This window comes from Camarhynchus parvulus, chromosome Z, assembly GCF_901933205.1.
Source record: "Camarhynchus parvulus chromosome Z, STF_HiC, whole genome shotgun sequence".
In the NCBI taxonomy this organism is placed as follows: domain Eukaryota; kingdom Metazoa; phylum Chordata; class Aves; order Passeriformes; family Thraupidae; genus Camarhynchus; species Camarhynchus parvulus.
This window is the reverse complement of record NC_044601.1, coordinates 16,867,934-16,885,901: the sequence shown is the minus strand read 5'-3', so window position 1 is coordinate 16,885,901 and position 17,968 is coordinate 16,867,934. Positions and strand designations below refer to the sequence as shown.

The 17,968-nt window shown below is 41.4% G+C and overlaps 1 protein-coding gene across 6 annotated transcripts in view; it reads left to right on the top strand.

Moving 5' to 3' along the window:
- The window catches only part of PALM2AKAP2 (PALM2 and AKAP2 fusion), a 270,694-nt gene that overhangs the window by 236,714 nt on the left and 16,012 nt on the right, over window positions 1-17,968 (top strand). For all 6 annotated transcript variants that reach the window (XM_030969381.1, XM_030969380.1, XM_030969383.1 and 3 more), the window contains one exon: window positions 12,201-14,595. In XM_030969381.1, the coding sequence (XP_030825241.1) occupies window positions 12,201-14,595 (2,395 nt within the window). The remainder of the gene's footprint in view (window positions 1-12,200; window positions 14,596-17,968) is intronic.

Here is a 17,968-nt window from a genome sequence, read left to right as displayed (position 1 = left end):
ATATGGCTGGTACTTTCTGTACAAGCTGTGCACCTCTACCCTGACCTGAGTCTTCTGAAACTGCTTACGAAAGGTGGCCTAAGTGCTTCCATTAACATTTCAGCCACTCCTGTGGAAAGAATATAGTCAAGCCTTTTTTTGTTTTGTGATAGGTAAAAATTACTGCTACTTACCCCTTGGAGCTTGTGTCTTTCACAGCAGCCCTTCATTTAATTGCTGTTTCTTAGTACTAAGCCAGCCACATGCTGTGTTGTTGAGTTGTGGCTCTCCCTACCAGCCCCCTTCCAGCCTGCCCCCCCCCACAAACAAAAAAAAAAACCACAACCAAAACAAAACCCAAATTAAAAAAAAAAAAAACCAAACAAACAAAAAACAAAAAACCAACAACCAAACCAAAAACAGCAACAACAAACCCCCTCCCAAAAACCTAACTAAAACAACAACAACAAAAAACCCAAAAACCAAGAAAAAAAGAAAAGAACCCAAACAAACCTACCCACAAAAAACCTACAACAGTAAATTCCTGGTTATGCTACCTGAAAAGAGGTCTCTTGCCAACACAGTACTTTTGAAAGTATCTCTAAGGAGGTGGCTCTATTACAGTTTAAGTGAAGTCATGCTCTAAGTGTGAGCTGGCATTTTCCCTTGTAAAAGACTCTCTTTGTGTGAATACACTGAAGTTGTGGGTTTGTTTTTTTTTTTTTTTTAACCAGGTCTCCCTTAGCCTGTGACATCACAGTACGGTAATGAGCTGGGGAAGGAAATTGATTTAACAAGCCAAAAAAAGCTAAGGCCTTTATGGCAAACAGCATGTTTGGAGTTTGCTTCAGAGTTTACAGAAGCAGAAAGAAAGGACAAGCTAAGCTTTCTGACCTGCCACACATTATCTATCAAATTTAATCTTTATCTTTCTATATTGGGAGGTGTATTTAAAGTAGCATTTTTCCGCTTTGATACTTTTGGAATTCTTTGAATTGTAGCTGGTTTGTTCATTGTGAGCAGTAGTGAAATTTGCAACTTTCTACTAGACGTAATACAGGAGGATATTGATTCTCAGGAGAAAATATACTTTTGTATATCCTGTGCTTGTGATAACTAGGAGAACCACCCAGCACATTCGATGTCCATATTCTTCAGACAGCACTTGCGAAGTCTTCTGGCTTCAGTTTTTAGTTGCTCTGAAGTGGTATGTTTCTCACTAGTTGAGTGTGTTACTCTTCTTGACACTAAAGCAAATTTCAGTTCATAAAGATGCTTTCAGAGTGTCTGTTCAGCTTCATCTTTTAATTGTTTAACACTGGAGGAAATTAAGCATAGTACTGTGAGCAGTCACATTTAGCAGCAAGAGCATTCCTGGGTTTTAATGGCATTTGATGTGTGCTGTGGCACTTAGTTGATATCTCTGTGCATGCACCAGGATAGCACATTCTTTTACTCCTGAGAAATGAGGAAGGGTATTTTAGGGGAAAGCATCTGAAAGCCAAGATGACTTGCTGTCTCCTACTAGCCTGTGCTTTGGCTTTTAGGTAGTCAGACTCCATAGCTGAAGTCTCATACAGTCAGTTAAAATACTGAAAACCAAGCTACTGCTTGTGTGATATGCTAGTAAACAAATACTCTTTTGAGAAGGTCTGGTCTTCCCCCCTCTCTAAAGCAGTTTGATCTGGAATGTGTCAAACTTGTGTTTATACGGAAATGTGAGGTGCTGCTTGCTGTTTAATGTCGAGCCCTTTTATGACTGTTTAAAATAGCTCCAAGCAGGCATTTCCTATCAAATAGCAAATTGTCTGAGAAATACAGCAACTATTAATAAGACAGTTTAGTTGTATTTAGGGATTTTGCTAACATTAAATGAATTAACCACTGTTCATTTTAATTTTCTGTAATTAGGTAAAAAAGAACCCACATCTGAGGGACTTGGCAATCTGAAGGAATTTTAAAGCAGAGCAGTTTGAGCTGGAATGGCCAGTTCAGTTAATAACATTTTCCTCCACCATTGTCTTAATTCTCCACGTGCCCGAAGAGAAAGCAATGAACGCCTTAATCAAATAATTTCCTAATATAGTCCAGATGTGCTGTAGGTCATTTTAATCAGGTGCTTTTCAGCAGGAAGAGAAGGAGTAATGAGTTTTTGCTTGGAAGAGGGGAGGAAAGCAGGGGCAGAGGGACAGGAAGTGGTAGGTGATGAAAGGATATGTCCCAGGGATTTCTCAACTACTTTCCCCAAACAAGGAATTTTAAAAAACCAGCCTGTGCAAGTCTCACTTTCAATGATACATTCTCCTGCAGGAAGTAGTGAGATGACTGAAGTGCGTAGTTTTTGTTATGAGCAAAGCATAGATGAAGTTGCTAACTGTTCAAAACCCCAAACTCACATGGTATGTCCTATTTATAACCTAGGGACAGCAATGGCATGTGGAGAATTTAGCAACATCCTCCTTCTTTACAGACTGTACACATTTGGCCTCTCACTAGCAAAACTGTTTCATGGGCTCTGTAGTCTGACTTACTGTTAAATATTACTTATTTGCTGGATGTTTGTTGAAATGGTGTGTCAAAGTCCACTGAAATGACAGGTCAAAGTCAAACATCCTGGCTATACTGGATTCATCATTTAATGATAGCAAGTTTCATTTTGTTGATAGGTATTTTTGAAGGGGGATTTTTTTACATGCACTGTCCAGAAAATTAAATTACATGCATGCCCTTAGAGGGAGAGCCCTGCGAACTGCACTCCACTAGAGTTTCAAAGTTTTGGCTCTTGTATAAAATCTCCAATTGCTGTTTTCTCCATGGTCTGTTTCTGGTAAAAGGGACTGAGAGTGAAGGCATTTTTGTGTGGTAGTTCCCTGATGGACAGTGGGCATGGTGACACGGTGGGGAGCATGACTCAGGCAGGGGAGGTGATGTGCCGCTCTTGTTGGAAGTGGCTTCTCTTCCCACTTGTGTGTGTAATGCAGCTAATGGCACAGACTTCAGTTATATCCTTGGAACACCATCATGTTTCCCCCCTCTTCACTTACATAATGTGATTTTTGAGCTAGTACTAGGCTAGATATCCTCTTTTTTCATATGCTTTCAGTTTTCTTTTTCTAAGAAAATGTTCCAGTTACAGGCTTTTGCCTGGGTCTGGAGGTAGCAGCCTAAAATACATTTTGGGTAGAGCTAATTCTACATAGGGACCTTTTCAAGCAGCTACATGCTCTCTCGCAATAGAGTGTTTTAAAGGTCTCTGGCTTTAAAACAATTCCATTTCCTTGAAAAACTGGGAAGAAAGCAGCCTGCAGAGTGCTTAAACCTGCTGGCTGCTTGAGACCTCAGACTGTAACCTTCCCAAGACTCACTGCTTGCAGTGAATAAACATTGCCCTGTGCTTTGTGCTCCTGGCAGAGCAGACTGCCGCTGAGTGAGATACACTGCACCAAGCATAGTTACGTAGACATACCTTCATTTAAGGAGATTTTGCTGTGATGAGTCTTAATCTAATGGATGAGAGCAGCTCCAGCAAGTCCTACTGATAAAGACAAAACATCAACGATAATTCTTAACTTTCTTCAGCTGTCAGAGAAACAGATGTTTGGCCTTACATTTCTGAGCAGAATTTGTTTCATTAGTATAGCAGAGCCTCTGTGGCAGCAATCTTGTCAAACTCCAATAGATATTGAACAGCCATGCCTTTTAGAAGTACAGCAAGTATTAATTAGGCTTTAGAAAATAGTTAAAAGCAGTATGACCTCCAACCGTTAACATGTGAAACAGAAAATTGAACGTGAAAAATCTTAGTCTTTATTGGCAAAGGTTTGTAGGTGGTTGTTCCAGTTAAAGCATTCAATTCCTACTCTATTGCCCTTGAAAGTAAGTGGTCAAAGAACTCCAGCATAGAGATCATGTATCTTTTTTCAGAAATTGAAGGTTAGGCTGCCATTTATGAAATATTTACCAAATTGTACCAGCTGCTGAAAGACTGTATCCTCAGAAGACTTTAATACTGATACATCTCAGAAAGCCTATTTGTTTGTTTAAGGCATGTTTATCTCTGTTCCTAATATATATTAAAGAAGGCTTTCCTAGCAACCATAATACCTGTTCAGAGAGCAAGTGAACTGCATGGCCTTTTGTCTCCGTTTACTGCCTTCCTCCTGCCCCTGCCTAACCCAAATTCCTTCCTCAGGAGGTCCCTTTCTTATTCACCAAAATGATTAACATGCCAGTATTTTTCTCGAGCGCTGTCATTTACATAGGAGAGTTGTAGATTCATTCTTTAGATGGAACAGGAGCCCTGTGCCCCCAATGAAAAGACTAAGGAATTTTCCCCATCTCTATTCTTTTTCGTGCAAGCGACCGTAAAGGTCACTCTTTCCTTGTGCTGACATTATCTAGATGGGTTAGAGAGTATTAAGAGCAAGGCTTAGTTTAGCGTCCTTTCCCCTCCCTGCTGGGATTAGATCATGCTTTATCAGAGCAATTGTTCCATCCTCGACATGTGCAGGGCAGATTTCAACTGCAGCATTTTGTGAAACTGATTTTTCATGCATACATTCAGAAGTCATGTTCTGCTGAACTCAGTATCAGTATTAGGCTCTCTGTTAAGCTGAACATTTCTTTTTCCTTATTCACCTGGGATTTCTCCTCTTTGATTTAACATCAAACCAGAGGCTGGGTGTGAGAGTGCTACTAAACAGCCAAACCCTTAGCTCAGCTCCACCAGCACCAGCTGAGTGGGAAGCCTAGCCAAGTGGTCTCTGTAAGTGCAATGGTACAGGACCTCATCTGTGACCTTCAGTTGTAAAGAAGAAATTCTCCTTCTGTTCCTTAAGGATTTTATCATTAATTGAATTGCCTGCCAGGTGTGGGCAGTTTTCTAACTGTGCCATGTTCCTTATGTGTTAGTTGGAAGGGATGCTCTTTATTTCTCCAGCAGACGATTGTGCTTCCTTAGGCAGCATTGGAGGCTGCTTCACAAGATCGTATTTACCAATTTAAGTGACTTAGCACCACAACCTCTTTAAATCAAGTATCCCAGCTGTTGGAATTCAATCTTGTTTCAGCAAAAGCAGATTTTGGACGCAAGCCATGGAAAAATAAGCCTTAGGAAAAATGTGTAACAAAGTTAAAAAGTACTAACCATCTGTGGTGGTGCGCTTGACTAACACGTTAACGTGGTTTGTATTGACCTTGAGTCCAGTGCTGTCCCTCAGTGGCGTTGGTTTGTTTCCCATGCCTGCACACAGAGTGTGCTGTCCTTTCTGTCCTAGGGAACGGAGTGAGAAATAACATGAGAAATAACAATACCTACTGGTGCATTTTAATTTGAGGTGGAAATAATTTTGCAGGTGAAAGGAGCATCAGAAGTGTGCTTTGAACTGATGAGAGTGATGATAAAACCACATTTTTCTGGATGAAATGCATTCTTTTGCACGCATTTACTGCTCTAATTCAGCTGCACTTTCAGGCTGACCTATATTACAAGAAGCCAACAGTGCAGAGAACAGGAGAATGGCCTTTTGATTGCAGGTTCTGGTACCTGAAATCATTGCCAATTTACTGATCTCTTGGGTTCTTCAAGCTCCTGGTTCTCCCTATGTGCAACTGATTGAAAATGTGGTGTGAATGTGGAGTGTGGCAGTACCAAACAGTACTGCACTTTCTTTATGAGAGTATAATCAGAGCTTCCTGTAATTTCAGATTTCCATCTTGATTATGTAAAACTGAACAGAGCTTTCATAGCAAAGCTAACCAGCTCCACACAGAGTAGTATCTGTGTCTACACCACTTGAATATATGTTGCTTTCCATACTACCAGCTGTGTAACCATCATGCTCTAATAAACTCTGCATTGCTTTTTCTTTATCAGAGGTGGTATTTCTTTTCACTCAGCAGTTAGCAGTATTTTGTCCCTAAATATTAATTTCTTTATAAGTCATGTTATCCATGTAGGTGCTTTGTGCCGTTTCAGTTCTTTGCTGAATTAAAATATTTTGTAAAAAGAACTCAGCATTTTATTGTTGCTTTTTTACAACAGCTGCACAAGCATTAAAGAAGGAAGATACTTGATTTTCTTGCTGCTGTAGCACTGGTTGAAATCTAGTTATTAGAGTTGAAAATTTTTCATGGAGGGACCAGATCTGTGTTTTTAGGAATCAAGAGAAAATAACTGGCGTACAAGATCACCTGGTTTCTTACCAGTAGAGTACCTCTTCAATTTATGTACCCTGGCATTAGTAGGAAATACTAAGGTTAATTACAAATTTGGATCCTGACTTACCCAGGAAAAAAATTCACCTATTTGCTATTGAGGGCACAAAAAATACTGGAGCTACAGAGGCACATATGGAAAAATACAGTATCAAGTGACTGTGTCATCATCATAAAAATATCCTGTCATACAATATATGTTTATCGTTAAAGTAGTGATAATTCTTGGGCCATTTTTATCCCTCTTTAATTTATTACAGCAGCAAAAGAAGATTGGAGTTTGATTTGATAAAAGAGCTTTATAGTGTATCACATGGGGAAGCTGAAGCCTGTGACTCAGATGGACATTTCCAAAAGAATATTGCAAAGCCTTTCACATGTTTTCTCAATGAATGCAATCACAACTTCTCTGCTAAAACATGAAGAAAGGAAATAGGAAAACCACCTAAAAAAGTCACACAGTAAGCTCTCAAAATAAGCACTTTGTTTGGCACTGTATCCCCACATCACTTATCACTGTCTGTAGTCCAAAAGAGCCCCTGACTGGTTCCTAGGAGGAGGCAATACGAAGTTGCATTGATTTTTGTTGCATTTGAATGTACTCTTGTGATTTTCTAAAGTGTTTAGGAGACAAACCAGCGTTTCACAAAGAAAATATTGTACTGTCTGGCTGCCTCAGAAAAGTCACAGAAGAGCGTGGAGAGCTGCTTGCAAAGAATGTCACTGTGACACTCAACACTAAAACATTTTAGAAAGAAGATATTGTTCCGGTCTTTGTATTGAAGACACTGAAATGAAGTGTATAATGCACTGTGAGAGGAACAGGCCAGGTTTTGCTTTTTGGGTGCAAGTAGGATTGTGAATGGAACTATTCAAAGTAGTGTCAGCATGTGCCTGACATGTCTTAAATTCAAAATCTGGCAACAGGATTTGAGGGGTTTTGTTGGATTGGTTTTTTTTTTCCTGAAACTTGAATTTTATTTTATTAAGAGAAAACTTCTAAATTTTTTGTGCAACATTTCCCTTAGTAGTTAAAAAACCTTTAGATGTCAGTATAAAATACTGTATGAAAAAGGAAGGCCTGTTTGCATGGAAGCAAGAAGACAACACTTTGGGTTTGGATTTGGGATTTTTCTGTGTTTTGATTTGGTTTTTTTAAATCAAAATGTATAGTTTCTGTAAGTAATGTGAGTAGAAATCCTTTTTTTCCTTGAGTTCCACATCATCATCTTCACCCCTTCTCTCCTCCATTTCTAGGATCTTTTTGAACTTTTTTTTTTCCTGCTACTGCTTTCTCTTAGCTCACTCAAATTGGTAGTTTCTAAAACACAGATGTTTGGCCCATTTCTTTAGACTGCTTTGTGCAAAGGCTCCCACTGTCACATTCTTCTTCCTCCAGTGCCAAGGGAGGTTCGCCACATTTTTGGACTTAGATGGGGTGGCAGCTGCCCCCTGAGACCCTGCTGAGGAAGGGAGGGAGGGAGTGCAGGAGCCATTGTGAGACAGGAGCTGTCACAGTGGTTTGGGCTGCCATTCCCACCTGGATGGTGGCACCTGTCTGAGCACCTGTTGTGTGGTAGGGAACATGGGCTGTGAGGGATAGATGCTATCACCTTTTACAGCTTTACCTTTTCTGGTTCATTATGAACTGCAACACTTCAAGTCCTAAAGAAAATGAGTTCTGCAAAGACTTCCTGTCACTAGCAAGCATGGGGCAATACCTCTGCTAGCTAGGAGTTTCATCTCTGGACAGGGTGTCTGTCTGGAACCACAGAGGTTCAGCTGACTTCTGTGTGTTTGCAGTGTTTGGGATTGGTTTCATCTGTTATGCAGGTGGTGACTGTGTTCTTCTAAAGGGTGAGGTGAATGAAAGCAGCTGCTCCCTTGAAGGTTTGCCAGAGTCAATCTCCTAACAAATCCATCATTTGCTTCCTTCTTAATTGCAAATAAGACAATCAGAGAGGCAGGCCAAGACAGTAGGTGAAGAGGGAGAAGATGACTGAGATCAGCAAGGATGGTATGGATAAGCCAGTAAACCATCTGCAAATGAGGTTTTACTACTAAAACTGCTTGGTGTATGGTGGGCCTGATAGTCAGATTGAAGAGAAGAGTGGAAAGGGTTGAACAAAACACTGGCTCAGTGCTGAAGCAGGGGGAGGAGGAGCAAATGAAGTACAGGACATCTACAAAAGAATATGAAAGCCAAAGAAATGGAAGGTTGACAGTGCTAACAAAGCCAGGAACCAACAGCATCAAAAGCCATCTTGAAACTTGACTGGAGTGATTGTAAAAGCCCACAATGAGGAAACTTCCAGATTTGCTTAAACCCTGAAACTTCTTAGTTGTTTAATCCTTTCCTCTCCCTTCCCACCACTGCCACTGATGCTTCAGAAGAATGTTGATCTGACTCAGAAGGATTTCCTCCCACTTGTTTCTGTAGGCATTTTTTGTTGCATCAAACAAAGGAAGGCACTGGCAGCACGTTTGTTGGGTCCTGCTAGTAGCACACCCACATTTTATTCCTTCTAAAAGAGCTGATTGCCCAAACACTTGCACTTTTGTAGATGAAAATTCAGCCAAAGAGAAAATATGCTAATAATTTTCTAAGCTGCTAATAACTACAGTTTACTAAAGTGCAGCAGCGTTGTAGAAGTGACACTAATTGCCCTGTTGCATCTTGACTTAGACAGAAATGAACACACATTCAGAGACAGTGTAAATGTAGTAGCAACTTCTGGAAAATCTGGGTCTAGATGAGTAGTTTAAGGGCATCACTGTGAATGCCTTATGACTGACTACAATTAGGTTTGAATGCAGACCTTTTCCCATTCACAGATCTTTGTAATGGTGCAGGCTTTGAAAAGCCTTCTCCCTGTAGGTGGCAAATACAAAGCTGCTGGTGCAGGCTTATCAAGGAGGAGAAAAAGCAGCCCTCTGGAAAGCTTGCCTCCTTCCACCAAACAGCTGAGGCGTGGGGGTCTGTGTGTATCCCACTGCCCCCCTCCTCCAAACCTCCTCCCCCCCATGGTGGCTCACCCCAACATGTGCCATTTCCTGCACCCATTGAGTTGACCTGGGCAGGTGCTGTGGCCTGGACTGTCTTGAAAAGCTTTGTTTTGCCATCTGCTTCTGTCCATAGCTATATCAGTTCTCTTCTTCAAGTAATTCATCTGTAGATTATTTCTGCTCCTTGCAGGAGTGTCTGCAGCATAATTTTCATTGCTACAACCTCACAAAGTTGTCCCCAGTTTCTGGCAGAATGTTTTGAGGAAAATAAATGGGTGGTTCCTTTGAATGTATTTTTTTTCCTCTCCTAGCAATCCTCACTGGCTCCTCTGCCGTGCGTGGAGTCCTAGCCAGAAAGGCTCCTCCAATAAGAAGCAGTGTTTTCTCGTAGGTTTTACTGCATAATTGTCTGTTTTGCTACATAATTACATGTCCCACACTAATTGCATAGACACATGCACTTCCAGAATTACATGCTGTCACAAGCGCACGCCGTGATTAGGCTGTTACATGCATGTGCCTTAATTGTGAGTTATGGATTGCAGCTGTCGTGAGAGGGTGGGCTCTTACTTGATAAGAGGTTTAGGCAAAAAACTGCACCTGTGGTTCTCTTAGCGAACTTGAATATCCAAATGTGATGTGAAGTGGAGTGGTTCACACAGAGCAGTGGTGGAAGCAGACATGCTTTAGTGAATGCAGTCTCTGGAACAATTAGGTATATTTCCAGCTCCGGTGTGCAGGTACAAGAAGCACAGGAGCAAGAGCTCCTTCAGCTCTGCAAGGAGATGTATTTCACGGGCAGGAGAGCACATCTTCTTCATTAACTGATTTTCTGTCCATTCAGGATAAGGTTTTGAAGCTGCAGAGGATGTAGTTAGCTACCAATGTCACTAGTGGCTTTGATCTATCAGATTATAAGCAAATATTAGTGGGAGCATAATTTCATACCCATGGTTTGTGTGAAAGGGGACAGCTGTCAGTCCTGGACTTTGCACAGACTGCTCTAGGGGCCACCATACTCATTTTTGCACCAGCAACTCAAGCAGGGAAGATGTAATGCCAAATATCAAAAAGGTATTGCAGTCTTAAATCCTGTCACCTGAGTACCTGTTGTGTACATGGAGCTCTGCCAGCAAATCAAGAGCAATACCCTTTCATATTAAAAGAAGCCTTTATCTATGATTCTTTCATTCCATCTGTGCCTACTGTACAAAGTAAGCATTTTTATACTTTGTATTTTTTTGCAGAGCATCTGATTTCTTGAATATATCATTCTAAAGGGGACTAAAGAAGAAACTGGCCACATTTAGATATTTAAATGATAAAAAATACAATATGCTTTAAGAAAAGAACTGCTATGAACTTCAGCTGGAATATTTCTAAGTTCAACAGAAAGTGAAGAAGTAAAGCAAGTAAAACCAGTGTGAAGTTTGTAAAGTAAAATATGTAGACAAAAGCAAGTTATTTGTTTTTAAAGATTTTTTTTCCCAGTGTTTAAGCACGGTTAGGAAGAAAGTATCTAATGGCTGAAGCCAGCATTGTCTTCAACTGTGTACAACTATGTAATTAGACAGAAAGCTTTTCAGAGTGTTTTTAGAAAGAGCTCTTCTGGGTGACTGACTGTAATTCCTTAAGGTATGTCAAATGCATTTGGCTGCCAGTATAAATCCAGCAGCAATGTGATTGTTCAGGTCACTGGTAAGTGCCATTGTGCTCTTGTTCATCATCTTCTGCTGTGGTGTGTGTTAATAGCATGCTGCATAAGGGACAGCAAGGCAGGGGTGACTACCAGACAGCGGTGCTCTTGTTGGTGGCCACTGAGTTCATGGGGTTTGATCAATCCCATTTGCTTTCAAAGTCAACGCCTTACATATAGAAACACATGTGAAAAGCAGAACAGAGAGCTCAGATACCACCTTTCTGTTTTAAAAGTTGAGTCAAAGGGAATAATGTATCACTTTTGGTTTTCATAATTTAGGAAGTTAGCAAGTGCTTTTTGAAGAACCATGTTTAAAATGCCCTCTTTGGTTTTGGTATTGTGGATTGGTTTTGCCTTTTAGCAGTACAGAATTATTGAGTAGTTAATTGATGTGTTACCAACTTAATCAGAAGTTCCTTCAGTAAGTTCATTAGGCTGCTTGACCAGTAAAATTTGCTTATATATGAGTATAAATAGTATTTATGTCAATAACCTCCTTGTGATCAGAGGCTACACATCAGGGACAACCATGAATCCCGTAGATCTGCACTACAGATCAAAGAAGTGGGAGAGAGAATACCATGGCTGTGGTCCCTGTCGTGCTTTTTGTGGTGTTCTTCATGCTATGGGAGTTACAGATGCTTCCTGTCTCCCAAGTGCAATTGTGTGTAGGTTTCCATGTGGGACGGAGGAAGACCCCATGTCTTTCCAGCACCCTGTAATTCTACTCCATGTTTGATGACCAGGATTGAGCATTGAGAATTGAACATTCCCTACCATTGCCACATCGTTTTTCCTAACTGGGTGTGAGTCACCATCTCTTTCAGCATATTAGTATCTGTTTCTGTAAAGCACAGGCAGTAATACTTTTCATCAGTAGAAGCATGATGAGATTTCCTTTAGGTGTGGAAAGCATTTTTGGAGTACCAAGATGATTGGTGTTGTGTACTGCATGTGCAAATCTTTGATTTGCCGAGTTACTGTTAACTTAGAAATTCAAAGTTTATTCCTAGTCACAGACCAAGACACAGGCATGAAATAATGACAAAGTGAGAATGGTAAGCAAGTGGGAGATTCTTAAATGAAAGTTTGTTGTTGTTTTAGTACCTTTTCCAGCATATGGTAAGGTAACTTCCTACTTTTTGTGTTAATGGCTTGCCTTGCTTTCCCATGCTCCGAGGGAATGCTTTAATCTCAATTTTAAGAAGTGCTAGGATTTGTTTTCCAGATGGTGTTTGCTCTGCAAAAAATTAGGTGTTCATATTTTAAGACTTCATAATTTTTCTCTCTTTTATTTTAGAAATCTTCCAGAATCCCTGAGGATGACATCAGGTTAAGAAAAAACAGAGACCAAAACTGTGCCAATTTCTTGGAGCCATCTACTGTGCTTGCTACAAAGGAAGAGAAAATGGAAATTGAAGTTCCAGTTTCTGAACATAAAAGCATCACCACGGTGGCTTCACCACATCCCACAGACAATCCAACCCACTTCTTTTCACCTGCTTCCAGCCGAAATGGGCTTAGGGACAGGCATGAATCTCTGGACAGTGAAGTTGCTAAAGAGATCAGATACCTAGATGAAGTGCTGGAGGCAAATTGTTGCGATTCTGCTGCAGACAATACATTTAATGGGACATCCTCTCCTGAACCAAGTGCAGTCTCTGTTATGGATGGTTCAGGAGCATCTGCTAATGTCAATAAAGAGTCAGTATCTAGTGAAAGGGAAGAAAATGTAGCAGACAAGCAGGTATCCTTGGAGATTGAGACATGTGAAGCTAATATAACTGATGAGAACCTGAAATCCAATGGCCATTCCTTGGGTGGTCTGAAAGAAGACACTAGGGAGAGTCTGAAGGTACCAGGAAGTCCCACTTCTTCAAACAGTTCTAGAAGATCCTCTAAAGATGGAGAGACAACTCTTACAACCCTTAAGAAAGAGGCAAAGTTTGAACTGCGAGCCTTCCACGAAGAGAAAAAGCCCTCAAAGCTCTTTGAAGATGAGGAAGAGAAGGAAAAATACAGAGTCCGCAAAGTGAGACCATCAGAGGAAATGATGGAACTTGAAAAAGAAAGAAGGGAACTCATTAAAAGCCAGGCTGTCAAGAAGAACCCCAACATTGCTGCCAAATGGTGGAACCCTCCTCAGGAGAAGCCCCTGGAAGATCAGCTGGATGAAGAGCATCTGGAGTCTCACAAGAAGTACAAGGAGCGCAAGGAGAGGCAGCAGCAGCAGCAAGGTACAGCACCAACATCCCCCAAACAGGTCAGCTGCTCCTTTGTATCCCCAGAGCCAGTCAATATCAAGAAAGAAGATATTGTCACAGAGCAAATTGACTTCTCGGCTGCCAGGAAGCAGTTCCAGCTGATGGAGAATTCAGGTCCATCTCAGGGTCAGGCCCCACCAAGGCGGTCAGTAACACCCAAAATGTTCTCTGTCAAACCCTTCTACAAAAGCCTCAATTCTCCATATGTGGACAGGCCGATGTCATCCGTGACGAGACCCGTTTCAGTGTGCGGGCAAGCTGGACAGCTTGAGGGTAACAACGCCACAGTCGTCAAAGCACAGAAAGTCTCCTGTAGCTCAGAAGATGACAAAAGCACTCAGAATACCACAACTGACCCAGCAAGAGACTTACCTTGCAGTGATAGCCCCAGAGCTGGACCAACCTCAAAACTGTGGGCAGAGGATGGAGAATTCATGAGTGCAAGGGCGGTCTTCACAATGGTGAAGGATGATGGACAGGGAGTTCTAGATCACTTCCCAAAATCAGGCAGTGCCTCTTCGCCGCCAGAGGAGCTTGACTCCGGTTTGGATGACCTGTCTGTCAGGTCTCAGGATACCACTGTCTTGGAGACCCTTTCCAATGACTTCAGCATGGATAACGTAAGTGACAGCGGTGCCTCCAATGAGACCATGAGCGCCCTGCAGGAGAGCTCTCTAGCGGATTTCTCTCTGCCGCAGACCCCGCAGGCTGAAACTCCAGCAGAGTGCAGGGCTGAAGGCATCTCCAAGTCTTTCAGTGACCCAGGCTGTGATTCGCCCTCCTCTGCCTTGGCAGACTCCATGCTGATGGACGACCAGCTGGACTACCACGCTGGCCTGCTGGTTCAAAACGCCATCCAACAAGCCATAGCTGAGCAGGTGGAGAAAGGAAACCCGAGGGAAGAAGGGATCCCATCAGAGAAAGAGGTCTCAGCCAAAGAGCAGCCAGCCAGCACCAGGCCAGCTCCAGCCTCCAAGGAGCATCAGAACCCAACGTTTGAGCCACCCCAGGTGTCTTCACCAGTTCAAGAGAAAAGGGACACCATACCAAAGACTTCAAAAGAGGAAGACTCAGGACTCAGGGAAGGGAAGAGTTTGCAGCAGTCGCCCATGTACTCAGCCAGCCAGCCATTCCTTGTGGAAGAAAACAGGCATGAAGTCAGCTACTTCAGCAAGTATTCAGAGGCAGCAGAGCTTCGGAGCACTGCCTCCATCCTGGCCACACAGGAGCCTGAAGTGACTGTGGGCCCTTTCAAGTTACGGTCGAGGAAACAGCGGACTTTGTCCATGATAGAAGAAGAGATCAGAGCTGCCCAGGAACGAGAAGAGGAGCTGAAGAGGCAGCGGCAGGGTTTGCAAATGGCACCAAGCCCGGTTACAAAGAGTGCACCACCCATGCCCACCAGAACTGTGTCTTACAAAACTGCACCAGGTAAGAGCTCAAAGTGTCAGAGCAGAAGTGAAACATGACTGAAGGGTCAGGTATGGTTTAGTTTTAAGTAATTTTTTAATGAAAATATTGTTTTGCAGGGGGTGGGAGGGCAGATGATTTCATCTGCCTTGAAACTGCATGGGACAGCTTAATTTTCTGGCTGTGAGCAGACCTGTGGAAGGTTCCTGGTTTTCACAAATACAGTGCAGAGATGCTGATCATCCTTACTAAATCCCATTCTGTATTCACCCACTGCTACATGGTAGAGTGACATGTCCATCACTGTGCTGCTCAGACCACCCAGTGAAATTTAGGATCATCTCAAGGAAGCACAGCAGCAGTTTTTACAGCTGTGTGGCTGTTTGAAAGACAAACATCCAAGATTGTCCTTAATAGGTTTCCTGTTCTCTTGCACGCCATTAGGGAAGTGCAGAATAAGTGGAGATGTGCAGATTTTGGGATATGAATTAGATATCTTTTTCTGTGTGTTTTGCTTTCTGTTTTGAGGTCTTGGTCCTTATGAGCTTTGTCTTGTAAAATTATATCCAGAGCTATGAGTTACCATGTATTTTAGCTGGTGTTACTCACTACTGAATTAAACAAGCAACACAAACAAATTGTTCAATAGATTCAGTGGAAGTCCTCTTGACCGATCAGTTTCTGTGTTCTTTTTCTGACATTCACAGCAGTTACAGATATCTGTCTCCCCATTCCCTTTCTCAAGAAATAATGTCAAACACTGATGCCTTCTAAATATAATACAGAAAAAAATACATTAAAAAAAAAAACCAGAAACACACACCAAGCTTATTTCTGTGTAGTGGTTTTTATTAAGCATATACCTGCATATGCTTTGCAAGTGCCTGTAGGGTTTGTTAACAGTGGTCATTGTGAAAAAGTATTCATCTACCAAAAGTACTTAAATGCTGTCTTTATTTCAACTGGTGTAAATACAAGCCAGTGGTAGTAATTTTCTTTTGAAAGTCATGGTAAGTTTGAATCAGAAGTAGATTTAGCCCATTATTCAGTATGATTGTGAACTTGGAGTTTTATGGAGCACATAAATAGAGAATACTTAGTTTAGTTTCTTCTGCAAAGAGAATGATCTTAACATGTATTTTTGAAAAAAATGTAGCAAATACCAGTCTTTTCTTTGAAGTGCTATTGTTATAACTCCTAGTATAGCATTTTCTATAAGGATCCTGTCTAATCTGAGGTGTTCTGAGAAATATCTGACAAGACATGAGATAAAGGGCACTACAGACGTCAGTTAAGAGGACTTGTTTCATAAAGGTGTGCTCATGACTGTGTTCAAAAACAGCATCATCTGTAGTGAAAGTGCTCAAAATGGGGTAGATAATGATTGTATTTCACTCAGAATTGATGTTGGATGGGCTGATGACGCTAATGCTTGTTTTAACAGAGCTTCTGGGAAAACAATGTACTTCTGCTTTCTCTACACAACAAGGCATTTACTTTGTGTCTGTAAAAATGTTTTTTGTAATTTACATTCTAGAGAAAATTATAAACTTCTGTTTATAATGAATCATTCCAGACAGTTTCCTTTAAATGTCCAACTGCCATATGTTCAAGAAAGAAAATTGGGATCTCTTAGCCAATGACTCAAGCTACTGCAATTTGCAGCCGATGACAGGGCAAAGAAATAATTTCTAGGAAAAGATGAATATGTGTCAGTGTTTAAGACTATCATTGATCAAAAAACCCACAAAGAATATTGGCAAAATTCTTCTTGGTTCTTCTACTTTTAGTGCTTGCTGTACAGCAGATGTGCTCAGCATAGCTCTCAGCTGCAGGACCCTTAGCATTGGAAGGTGTATAAACCTCACCTCTCATAAAGTTCATCTCCTCCTTGCTGTCCCTTCAGCCAGCTGTATTGCTGTTAACATCTGCAGGCATCCTTAGAAATAGGGTGGAGGAATACCATGTAATCTCTTGCGAGACTGCAGCAACTTCCCTTTTAATAGTTACAGGATCTTTTCAATATTTGTGAAAAAAGGCAAAATATAATTTAGCAGAGGCACAAACATCAGGCTGTTAGGATGGACAGAGCAGAGGTGACATACGGATCAGAAAAGAAAACCTACTTCTGCTGGGACCAGTAAGGAATATGCTGTAAAATATGTCTGGTACTGTAGTATGTATATCTAGTTTCACAAAGAAAAATAATAGCAGTTCTACTACTGATGGTAATAATAAAGAAACAGAGGTATTTTTGTCAGCAAATTGCCTTTTCCAAAGAAAGAACTGGCACTAACATCAGGATACCTCAGCAGGAATGGCATAAGGGGTCGAGTATAAATTTGAAAAATCTGTTTCTAATCCTTAAGTGTGGAAGTGCCTACTTACTGTTTTGAGAAGGCATAATAATAAAGTTAATTAGCAATGGCCTAAAAATCAAGCTGTATTTAGGTGGTGGTCTGGGCAGAGTAGCTTTTTTAGGACTCCTGGTGTTCCCTGTCTACTTATTACTGCTGCTTCCCTTCTCTACTTTGAACCGAGTGGATACTGACATAGGTAACAGAAAGACAAACCATGAAAAGGGACTGCAGTGAACTGTAGTGTAATTTAACTGAAGTGTGGCAGATCGATACCGTTCATGTAGGTGTATATGTGCAGTAACTGCTAATTACTTTAGATAGCAAACAGTCTGGCTTTACTCACCCTGACATGCAGCTTCATAGAACTGATGGTAATACTCAGTTTGTCTGCCAATCACTCAGCACAATCCAAAAGGTCTCTTAGTAATACACTTCTGTACTGCTAACAATTATCCTTTAAAATTGTTTGTTGATGCTTTGAAACAACTTTTTAACCCATCTCAGACCACTGAATTGAGATGCTGAGTAATTTCAGTGGAATGTGTACACTCTTCTCCAGGGCACTCCTGGAAAGGTGAAGAACCTGGGTGAATTTTTCCCAGAAAAGTTGGGTTTCCTGAATGAGGAGACTCAAGAAAGACCAAAGTGCCAGAGTATTGCCGTATGGATAGTCACCATGGATCTCAAAATACTTCTGGAGCACTATTTAAAACTGAATGTCTCCTGTGTTGTTTTGCTGGAGCTCCTGCTGCACTTGACATGGTGTGAGCAGCTGCACAGCAAGACAGTGGTTTCTTCCAACAACATACAGGTGGTACAGCATCTCTCCTGGGCAGAGGAGAGGGGCTGTCTGATAGTTTATTTGAGCAGGATGATGAGTGTGTGACATGAAATGAATCCAGCATAAGCATGGTGATGTAATTCCCATGGTTTTTGTTATTCCTTTTATTAGAAGTAGCTTTGACTATGCAGGACTTGTATCTAAGTTCCTGTAGTGCCTGGCTCTGAGTAGTCCTGTTCCTCAAAAGGAGGTG